Source organism: Oryctolagus cuniculus, chromosome 9 (genome assembly GCF_964237555.1).
Source record: "Oryctolagus cuniculus chromosome 9, mOryCun1.1, whole genome shotgun sequence".
NCBI classification, from domain to species: domain Eukaryota; kingdom Metazoa; phylum Chordata; class Mammalia; order Lagomorpha; family Leporidae; genus Oryctolagus; species Oryctolagus cuniculus.
Genome location: NC_091440.1, coordinates 91,164,186 through 91,180,453, shown reverse-complemented (window position 1 = coordinate 91,180,453; position 16,268 = coordinate 91,164,186). Strand labels below are relative to the sequence as shown.

Genomic DNA, 16,268 nt, shown 5'->3' with positions numbered 1-16,268 from the left:
CCAGCGCTCCCGAGCAGCGGCCCTGCGCTGCAGAGACCCGAGTCCCCCGAGGGCGGGGCGGCCCCCAGTCCAGCGCCCCTGCTAGAAGGAGGGACACACCCTTCGCCCCGGGGCGGGCGCTCGGTGACAGCGCTCGCCGCTCCAGCCCGCCCGAGCAGCGTCAGGGCAGAGGCGGGGTAGGCGCGGTTAAAAGGCGCCGCAGATGGGAGCCGGGGCCTTCACCCGAGCCCGGCGCGGAGCCCGACTCCGACTCCAACTGCATCCTGCGCCCGGGAGCCGGCGGCGCCCGAGCCCGACCTGCCCGCCTGGCGGAGCGGAGGGCGCCGCCCCGCGCAGACCCCGAGAGCAGGTGAGAGGGCGCGGGGCGCTGCGGCGGGGACTGGGCCACGGCGCGGGCTGGCGGGGCTGCGGGGGCGGCCGGAGCAGGCGAGGTCGGCGGGCTGTCCGCTCCCGCGGGCCTGTCGCCCCTGCGGCTGCAGGACAGAGTCGCCGGCAGGACGCGAGTGCGGGCCCTGGGGCTGCCTGGAGGGGCCTTATCTGTCTCCCATCCGCATCCTCTGGCTCTAGCCGGGCCCCCTGGGACCCGAGCGCGCGCGCGGGGGTCGCCGCGCCGCCCACTCCCACGCGCCCGGGGAGGAACGAGGATGGACTGGTTCGGCTTCCCGCGCAACCTGCGCCCCTCCGGCTTGCACGACAGGTTTTATAAACGTCTCCCAGCGGTGAATAAGTGGCCCCTTTCCCCCACTTCCTCTGCTTTGCTTTGGAACTGCCTCGCCCCTGTGCGGAGAGGAAAGCCAGCTCAAACGAGGCGACCTGGGGCCGGTGGGTTAATAATGTTCCCGTGTGGGCTGCACGGTGTCCGATGATGGGCGTCCCAGGAACTTGTGAAACGCAGGTGACAATAGTGGGGACAGCAGTAATTACGAGTAATTAGTGACACATCTGAGTTTTAAAGCGCGGACACCAAAAGAGACTTCCTGTCTGATGGAGGCAAAAAGTCGCAGGTGCCACTGTCATTGTTTTGGTGAGTGTGGCCTGCACGCAGCCGTGGACGCCTGGGGGCGGGGGCCCGGGCCCTGCAGGCTCGCTGGGGATCCCTGGCCCAGCCCCCTCAGTGTCCCCTAGGTGGGCGCTCACGTTCGGTCCGGCTTGAACCGTGCGCCCTTGTTCTTGTCCCTCAAATAGACTTCATGCCCCAGCCCTCTGTCCTGCCCCAGTTCTAGCCGAGGCTAGCTAGTGTTCTGGAAGGAAATGTCCTGTGCTAAGAACTGCAAGCCGCTGCCCCAGACTGCTCCTGGGGAGAGCTTTGTCTGCCCTTGGGATCCGCTGAGTGCTGGGGGGTGTTGGCTGGAGGCCGGCGTGGCAGAGAGAACACCCGGCCTCCAGGCAGCAGCGAAACTGGGGGGCTGCAGGGCTCGCTCTCCCATCACCATGGTGACTGGAATCGGAAGACACGGTCAGGCCACCTGTTCTGTCAGTTGTTTAAGACAAATTCTGATACAGGTCATGGTGACTTCATTATTTTTTCTTACTTTTTTTCCCCCCACTGAATTCTAAGCCAGTTAAGCAGGAAAAGAAATACAAAAGGTCTGGCTCAACAAGTTCAGGAGGGCGAAAGGAAAACTCCAACTTGCAGGTCCTCCCTGTGCCATCGTCGGTCCAGTCCAGGAGCTAGGAGTCGTTTGTGAGCATTAGCTAAAATGTTAGAGAGGGTACAATTGAGGGGACATCATTTTCCACTCAGGTTCCTTGGTCCAGGAGGATACTGCCCTACAGTGGCTATGTCACTGGTGGTTTAGAGGATTGCTGTGTGAGTGGCGTGAGCCGTAAGAGTGGGACCGAGCCCCCCAGAACCCCTCTCACTTTTTATTTCCAGGGGTAATCTCAATCTAGCTGTGCGTCAGTGTCTGGGAAGGACGCAGCCTTGCTTGGAAGAAGAGACACTGGTAAGGAGACCCAGAGAAGGGAAGCTGAGCTTAATAGAAATTACTTTAACTCTTTGAATTCCTAAGTGGAATCAGAAACCTATCATTCTGTGATTTTTCCATTTTTATTGGTAGACTCCATAGACAGAAAAAAATTTTTTTTTCCAAGTTACTTTTGAAGAAGTGAACGAATCCTAAATTCATTGTTACTAGTCTGTATTTTGAAAGGACAGTTCCTGGAGTTACACATCATGAGAAGTATAAGTCAGCTGTCAGGGTGTCCCTTGGGCGAGCTGAGATTTCTAGAAACAAACGGTATAGATTCTTCTTGATGAATGAAAGAATTTGGTTTTTTTTTTTTAACTGCTGTGTTGAGAGTAAGGATTTGCCCAATCTCTCAAATTCTCAACACTGCACTTCCTTAATACTCAGGAGTGGACTTGAGGTTTGGGGTGGGGTACTACTGTCATTATTAGTTGCCATTTCTCTATTGCCATAGAGAAAAGAATTTCTACAGAAGAATAATTTTGATTGTGTGTGTGCGTGTGCGTGTGTGTGTGTGTGTGTGTGTTAAGTATGATGCGGCAGGAGACTGGCAGTATCCACACTTACCCCATCATACTTCTAGGGATGAAGAAAAACCACAAAGTTCATTCAACTGATAGGTGCAGGAGGAGTTAAAGGAATATGACAGTCACTCCTTTCCCCCCCTCCCCACCCCCAGGTGACGTCCTCACTGCAAAGATCTGTGACCTGGGTTCATCTCATCACCGGGCGCTGCTGGCCTCCAGGCGTGTGCTGGCCAAGAGCGAAGCCCCGAGGCCTTGCGCAGGGGCCTGGCTCTCATTCTTCCTGCCTGACGTCCTGTCCGCCCTTGGAAATAAGGCTCAGGTTTGCTCCTTTTGCTTGTGTTTTCCTCTGTCTCCCTGCAGACTCAGCTAGCCCAAGCTCACGTGGACGTGTTGAGGAGTGTGTCTCTTGTCCCATCTGTCAAGTAGCTGATGCGTGGGTCCAAGGGGAATAGAACCATCAAGTAGCAAATGTGCTTTCCACGCTTTGGTGTATACTGTGGGATAAAACGCACTTCTAGGTCTCTAGTTTGGGTTCCATCATTATAAAACAACGTTGGGAAACAAACTTGTGATTGATTCTTATATAAGAAGTTTTGAATTGATCAAGAAGTTACATTGCTGCTTTCAAAGGCTGATAAGCTGCAATTATTTGAATTGAAAAAGGGAAGAATAACAGAATCGATCTTCACAGCACTGGATTTCCTCAGAAGTAAGGTCGATGGTTTGCTTATTTTTAGGGCTCGACCTTTAGGACAAGAGCTTTAGAAAATGGCGTGGGCTGGCGCCGCAGCTCACCAGGCTAATCCTCTGCCTTGCGGCGCCGGCACACCAGGTTCTAGTCCCGGTTGGGGCGCCAGATTCTGTCCCGGTTGCCCCTCTTCCAGGCCAGCTCTCTGCTGTGGCCAGGGAGTGCAGTGGAGGATGGCCCAAGTGCTGGGCCCTGCACCCCATGGGAGACCGGGATAAGTACCTGGCTCCTGCCATCGGATCAGCGCGGTGCGCGGGCCGCGGCGGCCATTGGAGGATGAACCAATGGCAAAGGAAGACCTTTCTCTCTCTGTCTCTCTCTCTCACTGTCCACTCTGCCTGCCAAAAAAAAAAAAAAAAAAAAAAAGTGTCATGGAATTACTCATTGTAATCATAAAGGTAAAGGCCCCAAACCAAATACAGCTAATTCTTCCAAGTTTAAATGTAGCCACATTCTTATAAGGTGAAGCCTACCTGAACAGAATATATCTATTCTTTCCTTAAAGGAAAGCCAGAAAGGCGCCTGTTAAAATGCACCTGTGTGGTTTACAAAGGACGAGTTAATAGTTGACTTTTTATAGTAAGAGCTCCTCCCACCGGCCCCAGCCCTGGGAAAGCAGGAAAGGAAAGAGGCATTTCGTTTCCTACAGTTGCAAAAGGGCTGGGGTGGATGTGGTTATTTTGGAAAGCAATTTGAAATTAGCGACCACTTCCTAAACAGTATTTAGCCTTCAGATCTTCTCTAACCGAAGTGCTTATTACTAAAGCTCCCTCCCCGGGGTTATTGTTTTGACGAGAGCTGGGGCTGTCTCGTCCTCCACGCCCTCTGCTCCTTCCTCTGGGCCCCTCTGTCCTCATGGTGGCCGTGAGGGCAGGAGGAGGGACTTGGGGCCAAGTGTCTGTCTTTAAACCTGGGGACTCTTCGGTGTCAGTCCCCTGCATCCTCCCACACCTCCCTGGGTGCTGAAAGTCTCTGGGAGGCAGCCTTGCCAGTCACTGAGACAATGTGTCCCCATGGCTGCCCACCGCCCCCGCCATCTCTGATGATCTCTTGGCCCCCCTGGAATGCAAATGGGACAGATACCCAGGGCTTCCATGGTGACCCTCAGGAGCGATGGGGACCAGTTGAAAGAATCTCCAGCTCCCACCTGCCGCTGGCCCATGGTGTCGCCCCCCGGGGTGGGTTGTGGAGGGTGGGAGCACCAGCCCAGCCTCTCCCTGGTTTCTGCTGTTGGAGACAGCAGGACCGTCGTCACTCTTGCAGGAAAGCCACTTTGAAACAGGGTTTGTTTCTAGCCCGATTAGCTGTCTGGAGAGAGCAGCACCTAAACTCAGCTGAGGGTGCTAAACAATGTTTGTGGAAAATGGAGTTGAAAAATAGTCTACTTTAGTGCAGAAAAGTTTTGAAGTCCATGCATATGGGAGTTGTCAGAGAAAGTTCACAGGAAATGTTCATTATGAAAAAACATGCATGGATTTAAATTTTCTTGCCCCAAAAACTTATCTTTTAATTCTATTTTGCCATGAAATTTTCTAAGCACTCTCATATTTGGTTTAATCTGATTTTTCGTAGGGACCCAGCTGTTTTATTTCCTAGCAATTCGTCTTCCTAGAAAGGCACAGATAAATGGTGAATTTTATTAGTAGCAAAGTCAGTAAGTGTTTTGGGATAGATGAGTTCCTGTTCAGTTTGGTTACTCTGAAAGAACACCCTTGAGACTGAGTAACTTGGGGACCCAGAAAAAGTCAAAAGAAACCAAGCTCCAGCTATCATAATTGTCCCTGTCTTTTAAGAGGGAAGAGCCCACCATGGCAGAACTCCAAGCTGGGACCAGTGGTATTCCTGTGGGGAATCTGAGGCCACATGACCTCTGCTGTGACTTAGCCTCTCAGAGCTCATTCAGGGCCAGCCAGGGCGGGTAACAGGTGACTGCAGATGGGCCCATCATGATGGCATAGAAAGGAAACAACCCTTTTACCTGCGGGGGAGTTTAAATTCTGTGAACTCTGACGCATGTGGAAAGATGTAAATCTTTCATGTATAAGTCAAAAGCTTGCGGATTAGGCATTTTACTGACCAAGCTGCCATGGGAAATGGTGGTTGGTGAATTAAAGAACATCATTTTGTAAACAAATAGGACTGATCCCACAGGTAGGCACCTGCAGGCGGCTTACTGAATATGCAAGAGGTGTCTGTAAATGCTATTTGAAGACTAAAACACTCTGTGCCATTGCCATTCATGGTAGCTTTTGCCCAACTCTTTTTTTTTTTTAAGATTTATTTATTTGAACGTCAGAATTACACAGAGAGAGGAGAGGCAGAGAGAGAGAGAGAGAGAGAGAGAGAGAGAGAGAGAGAGAAAGGTCTTCCATCCAATGGTTCACTCACCAATTGGCCACAACGGCCAGAGCTGCACCAATCCGAAGCCAGGAGCCAGGAGCTTCTTCCAGGTCTCCCACACAGGTGCAGGGGCCCAAGGACTTTGGCCATCTCCTGCTATCCCAGGCCATAGCAGAGAGCTGGATGGGAAGTGGAGCAGCCGGGTCTTGAACCAGCACCCATATGGGATGCCTGCACTTCAAGCCATGGCATTAACCCACTGCGCCACAGTGCTGGCCCCTGCCCGACTCTTAAGAACAAGTTTAATGAGGCAGTGTTAAAACTTTGCAGGGAGTTCAACAGAAAGTTCCCCAGTCTCTCTCTCTCTCTCTCTCTATATATATATATATATATATACACACACACACACACACACACACAAATTGTCTTTTATCTACTCATTTTTAAAAAATTTATTTGTTTGAAAGGCAGTTAGAGAGAAAGAGAGAGATATATCCATGGCTCACTCCTCAAATGGCCACAATAGCTGGGGCTAGTCTAGGCCAACGCCAGGAGCCAGGAACTCCATCCAAGTCCCCTACATGGGTTGCAGGGGCCCAAGCATCTGGGCTATCTTCTGCTGCCTCTCCCGTTAGTATGGAGATGATTCGGAAGTAGAGAGCTGGGACTCAAACCAGTGCCCACATAAGGGATGCCGATGTCGCGGGCGGTGGTCTAGGCTGCAGTGGCACAACCTTGCCCTGACTGTCCTTTATTTTGAACATCAGTATACCTGCCCTTCTGTGGGCTTTGGGCCTCTCTTTCATTTTGAATGGTAATATTCTGATGTGTGGAAGTCCTCAAACAATTAAAAACAGAATTATCACATCATCCAGCAATCCTTGTCGATCAAATATTTGTACACTCACATTCATAGCAACATTACTCACAATAACCAAATGGTAGAAGCAACCCAAATGTCCATTTGCAGATAAATGGACAAAGAAAATGTGGTCTATGTGGGCAAATGGAGTGTGTCACTCAGCCTTAAAAGGGGAGGAAGTTCTGACACACGTTACAATGTGGATGAACTTTGAGAACCTCATGTTAAGTAAAATAAGCGGGTGGCAACAAGACAAATAGTGTCTGATTGCACCTACAGGAGGTCCTCAGTTTAAGCAAAAGAAAACAGAATGATGGTTACCAGGAGCTGGGGATGGGGGATGCAAAGGAGCTCTGTCTCCCAGCAACGTCAGCGTACTTGACACTACGGAAACTGTAACTTGAAAATGGTTAAGATGGTATATTTTATGTTATATTTATGTAAATTTTATGTACATTTAAACAATACTTTAGCAGCCTCACGAAAGACAAGGAAGCTTCTGGTATGTGGGAAAACATTCCAATCCCACCAGGCTCTGGTGCAGGCAGGGGAGAGCAGAGCTCCTGCTGGGATCCTGGGATTTAGCTCCCCAGCTGTCTCTCACTTCCAGAGGTAGTTTTTAGAAATAACCTGGTTTTGATAAAGCAAGGGAGCCAGAATAAGAATCTTTGCCTTTTATTGGTTGCCAACTAAAATTATGCCATAGGATCCAAAGACAATGCTCACCCCCCCCCCTTTTTTTTTTTAATTTGGGCTCCAGGGTCTTATTTTCCTTCCTTTTCATGTCCCTGCTCTTTTTTAAATTTTTCTGTTTTTGTTGAGTTCAGCTCATGTAGGTTTTTTTTTCCTTTAAATATTTATTTATTTATTTGAAAGGCAGAATTGCAGAAAGGGAGAGGCAGAGGCAGAGAGAGAGAGAGGTCCTTGGTTTGTTGGTTTACTCCCCAAATGACTGTAATAGTCAGGGCAGAGCCAAGCCAAAGCCAGGGCCAGGGGCTTCATCTGGGTCTCTCACATGGATGCAGGGACCCAAGCACTTGGACCATCTTCCACTGCTTTCCCAGGTGCATTAGCAGGGGGCTGGTTTGGAAATGGAGCAACCAAAACTTGAACCCATGACTATGGGATGCTGGCACTGCAAGTGGTGGCTTAACCTGCTGTGCCACAGTGCCGGCCGCACTCGTGTAGCTTTTAAACTTCATGACAATGTTTTTACAGGTTTTGGCCACTCTACCTGTGTGTGATGAGCTGAGTCACCACCCATCTTTTTGTGGCTTTAAAAGCTTAGCTCCTCAGGGCACCACAGTCCCTGCCTCCTTCATCTGACACCCTCATAACTGTTGGTGTGTCCCAGGAGAGCCCTTGTCCCCTCTTTCCAGCATTCAGCTATGGACTCCTACCCCTCTTCTGTTTTAATTTTAAAAGTTTAGGTCAGCGCCGTGGCTCAATAGACTAATCCTCCGCCTTGCGGCACCGGCACACCGGGTTCTAGTCCCGGTTGGGGTGCTGGATTCTGTCCCAGTTGCCCCTCTTCCAGGCTAGCTCTCTGCTGTGGCCTGGGAGTGCAGTGGAGGATGGCCCAAGTCCTTGGGCCCTACACCCCATGGGAGACCAGGAGAAGCACCTGGCTCCCGCCTTCGGATCAGCGTGGTGCGCCGGCCGCGGCAGCCATTGGAGGGTGAACCAACGGCAAAGGAAGACCTTTCTCTCTGTCTCTCTCACTGTCCACTCTGCCTGTCAAAAAAAAAAAAAAAAAAAAAAAAAAAAAAATTCCCCCCCCAAAAGTTAATATACTCCCCTGAAGTCAAGACTAAATTAAAACCATAATTTGAATTTTCCCATTAGTGCAGCTATGTGAGCCTTTAGCTCAATTTTAAATGGTATTTAAGAACACAGATGATCTTAGAATACTCTATTTTAAAAATATTTCATACTGGGGCTGGCACGGTGGCATAGTGGGTAAAGCCGCTGCCACTTGCAGTGTCGGCATCCCATATGGGCGCTGATTCGAGTCCCAGCTGCTCCACTTCCGATTCAGCTCTCTGCTGTGGCCTAGGAAAGCAGTAGAATATGGCCCAAGTCCTTGGGCCCCTGCATGTGTGTGGGAGACCAGAAAGAATCTCTGACTCCTGGCTTTGGATCAACACAGCTCCGGCCATTGCGGCCAATTGGGGAGTGAACCATCACATGGAAGACCTCTCTCTCTCTCTCTCTCTCCCTCACTCTCTCCATCTCTAAAACTCTGCCTTTAAAATAAATAAACAAATATTTAAAAAGAAATTTCATACCTGAGATTATTTGAGCAACTTTTAGAGCTATAAACATTTTGAAATCCTTATTGTTTTCCTGGCAGCGGAACCGAAATACATGGAACTTCAGAAATTCACAGAAATGGAGTTAAAAGATGCTTGTTTTGGTGGAAACAATTTTGAAATCCATGTATAGTTTCTTCACAACATTCATTTTCCATTAGCTCTTTGCAGACCAGTATATGCTAAATCCTTCAGTTTGAGCCAGAAGTATCTCTTGGGACTCCTTAGCGCCAGCTTCCACTTCTCTCGTGAGCCACCTGCCTTCCGAGCCTGGAAACCCTGGGTCGTCTGAGGGCGCTGGCTGCTGTTAGGTTGTGGGACATGGGGTCACGGGTTGTTTGCAGGGAGAGAATGCGGACTCTGTGAAATCCTGTGTTCTACTTACACTTTTCCTGGCTTTAGTGGCCTCACTCTTCTGTACAAGTGCAGGTGCCACCTTGCGTGTCTCATTGGGATGTCTGGTGCTCTCGTGGGCCATGGTGACGTGGCACCCTCCTCAACTCCACAGGACAGGAATGCACACCCTCCAGGCCCCTGCCAGGCACTGGAGTGCATCTGGGGAGCCCAGGAGGCCGTGGCCAACGTCTGCACGCAGCAGACGCTCAGTGAGCGTTGATGGGAGCCGTGGCACTGTTAGGAGAGGCTGTGCAGTGTGGTGGAAGGGAGGCGCTTCCTCCTGATGCGGTTCTGTATGTTCGGGCAGGAGGCGAGGCAGAGAAGAAACACTTGCATCCATGCTGTGGAAGCTTCCAGCTTCACTCCTGCTCTGGGCACTGTCTGATCTCCTCAGTCCAGGGAGAGTGCTGGGCCGTGCAGGGAGCCCAGTCCTCCCGGAAGGCAGGATGCTGCCTCCATTTGCGCACCTGCTCCGGAGAGGGCAGGACTGGGGGCAAGGGTGAGACCCGGGGATTTGGCCTGGGAGGGGAATGCTGTCCCGTGACCCCCACCCAGTCAGGGACACGGAAGTCTTGCTCAGAGCATTGGATAGAGGACCTTGGTGACTGCGTCTTCCCACAGCAACCTTGAAAATTTGCTGGAACACATCCTCCCCACCCCCCTACCCCACCCCCGAGGATAAGGTGCCCCCACCTTCCAAAGAGTTCCAAAGTGCAGGGTTCATCCTGTTGTCCTTGGGGTTCTTTTTTGTTTTTATTTGTTTCTTTATGTATGTATTTATATTTGAAAGGCACAGAGAGGCAGAGATCTGCTGGTTCACCCCTCAATGCTTGCCCACAGCTGGGGCTGGACCACACTCAAGCCAGGGCTCCCACCTGGGTGACAGGGACACAAATACTTGAGCCGTGCAGGATGTGCATCAGCAGGGTTCTGCGATGGGAAGTGGAACTGGGACTCCAGCCCAGGCACTCGCACGTAAGAAGCAGGCGTCCTGAGCAGCATCTTGCCTGCTCGGCCACTCGCCCTGCCCCTTGTTTGCTGAAGGAGAATGCTGACCAATTCTTAGGGCTTCTGTGGCAATGCTAAGAAAAGAAGGATGCTGTTTGAATTGCAGCAAAGTTTTTCATAGACGTGCAGACATCATTGCTTTAGGGATGGTAAATCAGTCCTGAGCTGGGAGGGGACTTAGGGAAAGGGGCCCTGGGCAGCAGAGAGCGGCGTCTGGGTTTGAGCGAAAGCCAACACTTGGGCCTGGTTACACTGGAGAACAACAGGGTGATTTTTTGCAAAACCTTGTGATTCTCTTCTGGAAGAGACTCCTTGGGTAGTAGAGGATATTAAATTTCCTGAGAACACATGATCGCAGCAGATGATGTCTTTCAAGTTAGAAACAAATATAAATATATTGTATAGAGTAAATTAGCAGTATTTGGTTTCTTTTTTCCCTTCTTAGTCTGCTGGGTAAACTAAATGAGCTCATTCAATGAATGATTTTTTTTTTTTTTCTTGGACAACCATTTAATGAATGAAATCTATTGTGGAAGTTTTGTGAGCCCTCTGGGGAAATCAAACTGTTATAATGTGTATTTACATAATGGTCAAAAGGGATCTTGGAAATGAATTTGTTTACCTATGTTCCTGCTCTAATGGCAAACAGCCATCTCATATATTAGGGGTCTTTAAAGAGTTTATGGGGCACCAGTGAAATGGTCATTTTTCCATTCAATTATTATTGATAGCCATTGTCTGCATTTCCACTAAACTAGGTCTTTCTTTTTACTCGTTAAACTTCTTATTTGGTGAAGTATGAAGCCCTATCACTGTAAGGTAAATTTAAAATATGTTATCTCAAAAACTAAAATGAAAAATGAAAAAGGGAGAAGAAAGGATGGGAGGGAGAAAGGGGAAGGAAGGGATTCTTACTATGTTCTTAGAATTCTTTTTTTTTTTACTTTGGAAATTTATATTTATTAAATAAAAGTTGGGAGCCGGCGCCGTGGCTCAATAGGCTAATCCTCCCCCTTGCGGCGCCGGCACACCGGGTTCTAGTCCCGGTTGGGGCGCCGGATTCTGTCCCGGTTGCCCCTCTTCCAGGCCAGCTCTCTGCTATGGCCAGGGAGTGCAGTGGAGGATGGCCCAGGTGCTTGGGCCCTGCACCCCATGGGAGACCAGGAAAAGCACCTGGCTCCTGGCTCCTGCCAGGATCAGCGCGGTGCGCCGGCTGCAGCGGCGGCCATTGGAGGGTGAACCAGCGGCAAAAGGAAGACCTTTCTCTCTCTGTCTCTCTCTCTCACTGTCCACTCTGCCTGTCAAAAAAAAAAAAATAAAAAAAATAAATAAATAAATAAAAGTTGGAATATATATATATATTTTAACAAAATAATTAGGTTGCTAAGAATAATTGTGAATTACACAAGATAGCTGGACAATATCCAGTGACAAGAATAAAGGAAAGGATGCACTATACATTAGATTGTGTTATAAAAACTAACTTTTTTTAACTTTTATTTAGTAAATATAAATTTCCAAAGTACAGTTTATGGATTACAATGGCTTCCCCCCCCAATAACTTCCCTCCCACTCGCACCCCTCCCATCTCCCACTCCCTCTCCCATTCCATTCACATCAAGATTCATTTTCAATGATCTTTATATACAGAAGATTGATTTAGTATATATTAAGTAAAGATTTCATCAGTTTGCACCCACACAGAAACACAAAGTGTAAAATACTGTTTCAGTACTAGTTATAGCATTACTTCACATTGGACAACACATTAAGGACAGACCCCACATGAGAAGTAAGTACACAGTGACTCCTGTTGTTGACTTAACAATTTGACACTCTTGTTTATGGCGTCAGTAATCTCCCTAGGCTCTAGTCATGAGTTTCCAAGGCTATGGAAGCCTTTTGAGTTCACCGACTTTGATCTTATTCCGACAGGGTCATAGTCAAAGTGGAAGTTCTCTCCTCCCTTCAGAGAAAGGTACCTCCTTCTTTGATGGCCCCATTCTTTCCACTGGGATCTCACTCGCAGAGATCTTTCATTTAGGTTTTTGTTTTGTTTTTGGTTTGGTTTGGTTTTTTTTGCCAGAGTGTCTTGGCTTTCCATGCCTAAAATACTCTCATGGGCTCTTCAGCCAGATCCGAATGCCTTAAGGGCTGATTCTGAGGCCAGAGTGCTGTTTAGGACATCTGTCATTCTATGAGTCTGCTGTATATCCCGCTTCCCATGTTGGATCGTTCTCTCCCTTTTTTATTCTATCAGTTAGTATTTATGTTCTTAGAATTCTATCTACAAACCTTGACCCTGTTAAAAAACAATTAAAGGGGCAGGCGCTGTGGCTCACTTGGTTAATCCTCCACCTGTGGCGCCGGCATCCCATATGAGTGCTGGGTTCTAGTCCCGGTTGCTCCTCTTCCAGTCCAGCTCTCTGCTGTGGCCAGGGAGTGCAGTGGAGGATGGCCCAAGTGCTTGGGCCCTGCACCCGCATGGGAGACCAGGAGGAAGCACCTGGCTCCTGGCTTCAGATCGATGTAGTTCCAGCCATAGTGGCCATTAGGGGAGTGAACCAATGGAAGGAAGACCTTTCTCTCTGTCTCTCTCTCTCACTGTCTAAATCTATCTGTCAAATCAAAAAAAATTAAAAATTAAAGAAATAACAAATCTCAATAAACAGCAAAGAGAAAAGTAACCTCAAAAAAAGTTTATGGAGAATGGGTATTATGATAAAAACATGCATGCATTTCAAAATTGTTTGCACCAAAATAAATAGCTTTTAAGTCCATTTCTATGAACCTTGGGAAGTCCATGTTTATCATCTGAATTTAGTTCAGTGAGGATGACCTTAAACCTCTCTCCAAGAAAGTGGTTTTGGTCAGAAATGCTGGGATGTTTTCAGAGTGGCTGCTGCTTCTCAGGAAAACTCCCACCAGCAGGTTGGGGGTTGTGGTTCTCAGACATCACAGCCGGCTGTCAGAGAGACGCCTGAGGCTCTAACGTCACTGTAGTGCTTGGCAGGTGCACCAAAGGCACTTTCCACTCACCGATTCTTCTGCTCCTTTCTGCCTGTTTAGGAATAAGCCAGCACGATGGACTGGGGGACCTTGCACGCTTTCATCGGGGGTGTAAACAAGCACTCCACCAACATCGGGAAGGTCTGGATCACAGTCATTTTCATTTTCCGTGTCATGATCCTCGTGGTGGCCGCGCAGGAAGTGTGGGGAGACGAACAGGAAGACTTCGTCTGCAACACCCTGCAGCCCGGCTGCAAGAACGTGTGCTACGACCACTTCTTCCCCGTGTCCCACATCCGGCTCTGGGCCCTGCAGCTGATCTTCGTGTCCACGCCGGCGCTTCTGGTGGCCATGCACGTGGCCTACTACAGGCACGAAACCGCCCGCAAGTTCCGGCGGGGAGAGAAGAGGAACGAATTCAAAGACCTGGAGGACATCAAGAAGCAGAAGGTTCGGATCGAGGGCTCGCTCTGGTGGACGTACACCAGCAGCATCTTCTTCCGGATCATCTTCGAGGCCTCTTTCATGTACGTCTTTTACTTCCTCTACAACGGGTACCACCTGCCCTGGGTGCTGAAGTGCGGGATCGAGCCCTGCCCCAATCTTGTGGACTGCTTCATTTCCAGGCCAACAGAGAAAACCGTGTTTACCATTTTCATGATTTCTGCCTCTGTGATTTGCATGCTGCTGAACGTGGCCGAGTTGTGCTACCTGCTGCTAAAAGTGTGTTTTAGGAGATCCAAGAGAGCCCAGGCACAAAGAAATCACCCCAACTATGCCCTCAAGGAGAGCAAGCAGAATGAAATGAACGAGCTGATTTCAGATAGCGGTCAAAATGCCATCACAGGTTTTCCAAGTTAAGCGTTTCAAGGTCAAACGTGGTGGAGTCCTAACAGCAATGCCAACTTGCAAATCCCCTCTCTCTAGGCTGCAGTTTGTCTTTATGAATGACGTTTGCAGTAAATAGATAGCCAAGTTCACGTTTCGTAGAATACTTGCACCATGCACATTGCAGCATTATGGAATGCGTGGTCCATCTCTGAAAGCCACACACTGGATGACAACTGAGCCTCGAAGTCACTTTCCCAAGTTCCTTTTACGTGGACCAGCTGACCTACTTTCTGAACACACATGTCACCATTATTGATACAGAACATTTACCTAGAAATCGCTACTTTTATTAGTAAAAGATATTTTTATAGAATTGAATGTTTTAGTTCTGATTTTGAATTTCTGTAAAGTATTTTTGTAACGACTGGCCTTCCTTACCTGGAAAAACAGGTGATGTTAGTTTTAGATGTATACCACAAGTATCTAAATGTTGGACTTACAAGGGTCTACCCTGTAAATACTGTTTTGCATTGCCTATTGATGACTTTGTGAAGGGCCTTGATACTCTTCGGGTGGGACGCGTTTGTTGTACAATGGATTTTTACTGCTTTCTGAGTGGAGACAGAGCTGTATGGGTATGGGAAGCTTTTTTTAACATCCGCCTATTTGCCAATCACTGTGGACAAGGGAAACGGGAATGGGGTTGCCTCAATAAAGCTCAGCCCCTTGCCCAGACTTCTGTGTGCATCCTGGGTTTCTGCCCCATCCCGGGGGTGTGATGAGTTCTTGGGTTCCTTTGGCTGGGGAGGACACCAGTTATTGTGGAAGGCGGGGCCTTGGACTTCAGCAGGGACCCCTTGCATCCTGACGTTGGATGAGTGGAGGTGGAGTTTAGGAGCCTGCCTGTGTGTCAGCTTGCAGAGGGCTGGGACTCCAGGAAAATGCCCTGCACAGCACCCAGCCTTGGAGATGAGGAAGGGCTTAAACCACCGTCCTTGCCCACCTTGCGTTGCTGTAACAAAGGCCTGCAGGGGCTAAGGAACGTGCAGGAAGGAGGTTGACTTAGCCCACAGTTCAAGAGCATGATGCTGGCATCCACTGGCTCCTCCTGGCTACATCACAGCATGGCGATGGCCTACTGGCTGGAGTGCGTGTGTAAGAGAGCAATCCCAGAACAAGACGGGAAACCAGCAAGCGATTCAAGGAAGGTTCCAGGCTGGCTTCTAAACATCTGCTCTCGAAAGACTTCCCAGGGAGATCAGCATCACTCCCTTCCTGGGTGGAGGCCCCGTGACCTAATGACTTCCCACTAGACCCATCCTCTGATAGGTCCCACTACCTCCCGGCATTGCCACGCTGGGACCAAGGTTCTGGTGCAGGAGCCCTCTGGGGTCACAGAAAAGCCATCCCCAAGCCATAGCAGCCGCCTCGTAAAAAGCTGGCCTCCAAGGACTCACCTGCACCCTTCAGGGCCTGGAGAGAAGCACTCACAGCTTTGCACCCAGCGAGGGGGGAAATCCTCCTGTCTCCAGGTTTACCCAGGCGGGCCAGGTCTAAGCAGGTCACTTCCAGGACACACGTGAACACAACCTCCATGCGGCAGGGGTGGGGAATGTCCCGCCCGCAGGCTGTAGCAGGCCGGGGGAACCATTTGGTCTGGCCCTGCCAAGGCAACTGCAGGCAGGACTTGGAACTGAATAAACTTAGAGCAGGCTCATTTTTAAGTTGATAAATTTGTAGGGCCTGCGAATGATGCTATAAATGTTCAGAGGGATCTTGGCAGAAAACAGGTTCCCCAGCCCTGGAAGGGGGCACGGTCAGCAGGGTGTCTGGCACGTGGGAACACCCGGTGAAGTAGCAAACACAGGTGAGGGCCTCACAGAGCACGCTGTCACTAAAGGCATTCTTCCGAAGCCTCTCTCCATCAAGTGTAAAGCAAATCCTGGACATAGCCTTCCATCCATCACAATTTTAGTACTCATCTATAAAAATCCAGGACTAACCTTTTAAATTCACAAATCTAGTCAGCATTCCTAATTCCTGATTCTCCTGTGATAATACTCTCTCTCAAGATTTATTTATGTATATGAAAGGCTGAACTACAGAGAGGCAGAGAGAGAGAGAGAGAGAGAGAGAGAGAGAGGTCTTTCCACCCTCTGGTTCACTCCACAAATGGCCACAATGGCCAGAGCTGGGCCAATCCAAAGCCAGGAGCCAGGAGCTGCTTCTGGGTCTCCCACGTGAGTGCAGGGGCCCAAGGACTTG

General features: G+C 49.5%; 1 protein-coding gene across 1 annotated transcript; it reads left to right on the top strand.

The window, feature by feature from the left end:
* The first annotated feature begins 209 nt into the window (after window positions 1-209).
* Window positions 210-14,738, top strand: GJB6 (gap junction protein beta 6). Its single transcript, XM_008259937.4, has 4 exons — window positions 210-349; window positions 1,877-1,946; window positions 2,650-2,816; window positions 13,233-14,738. The coding sequence occupies exon 4, from the start codon at window positions 13,248-13,250 to the stop codon at window positions 14,031-14,033; it is 786 nt and encodes a 261-aa protein (XP_008258159.1). The 5' UTR covers window positions 210-349; window positions 1,877-1,946; window positions 2,650-2,816; window positions 13,233-13,247; the 3' UTR covers window positions 14,034-14,738.
* Window positions 14,739-16,268: the final 1,530 nt, after the last annotated feature.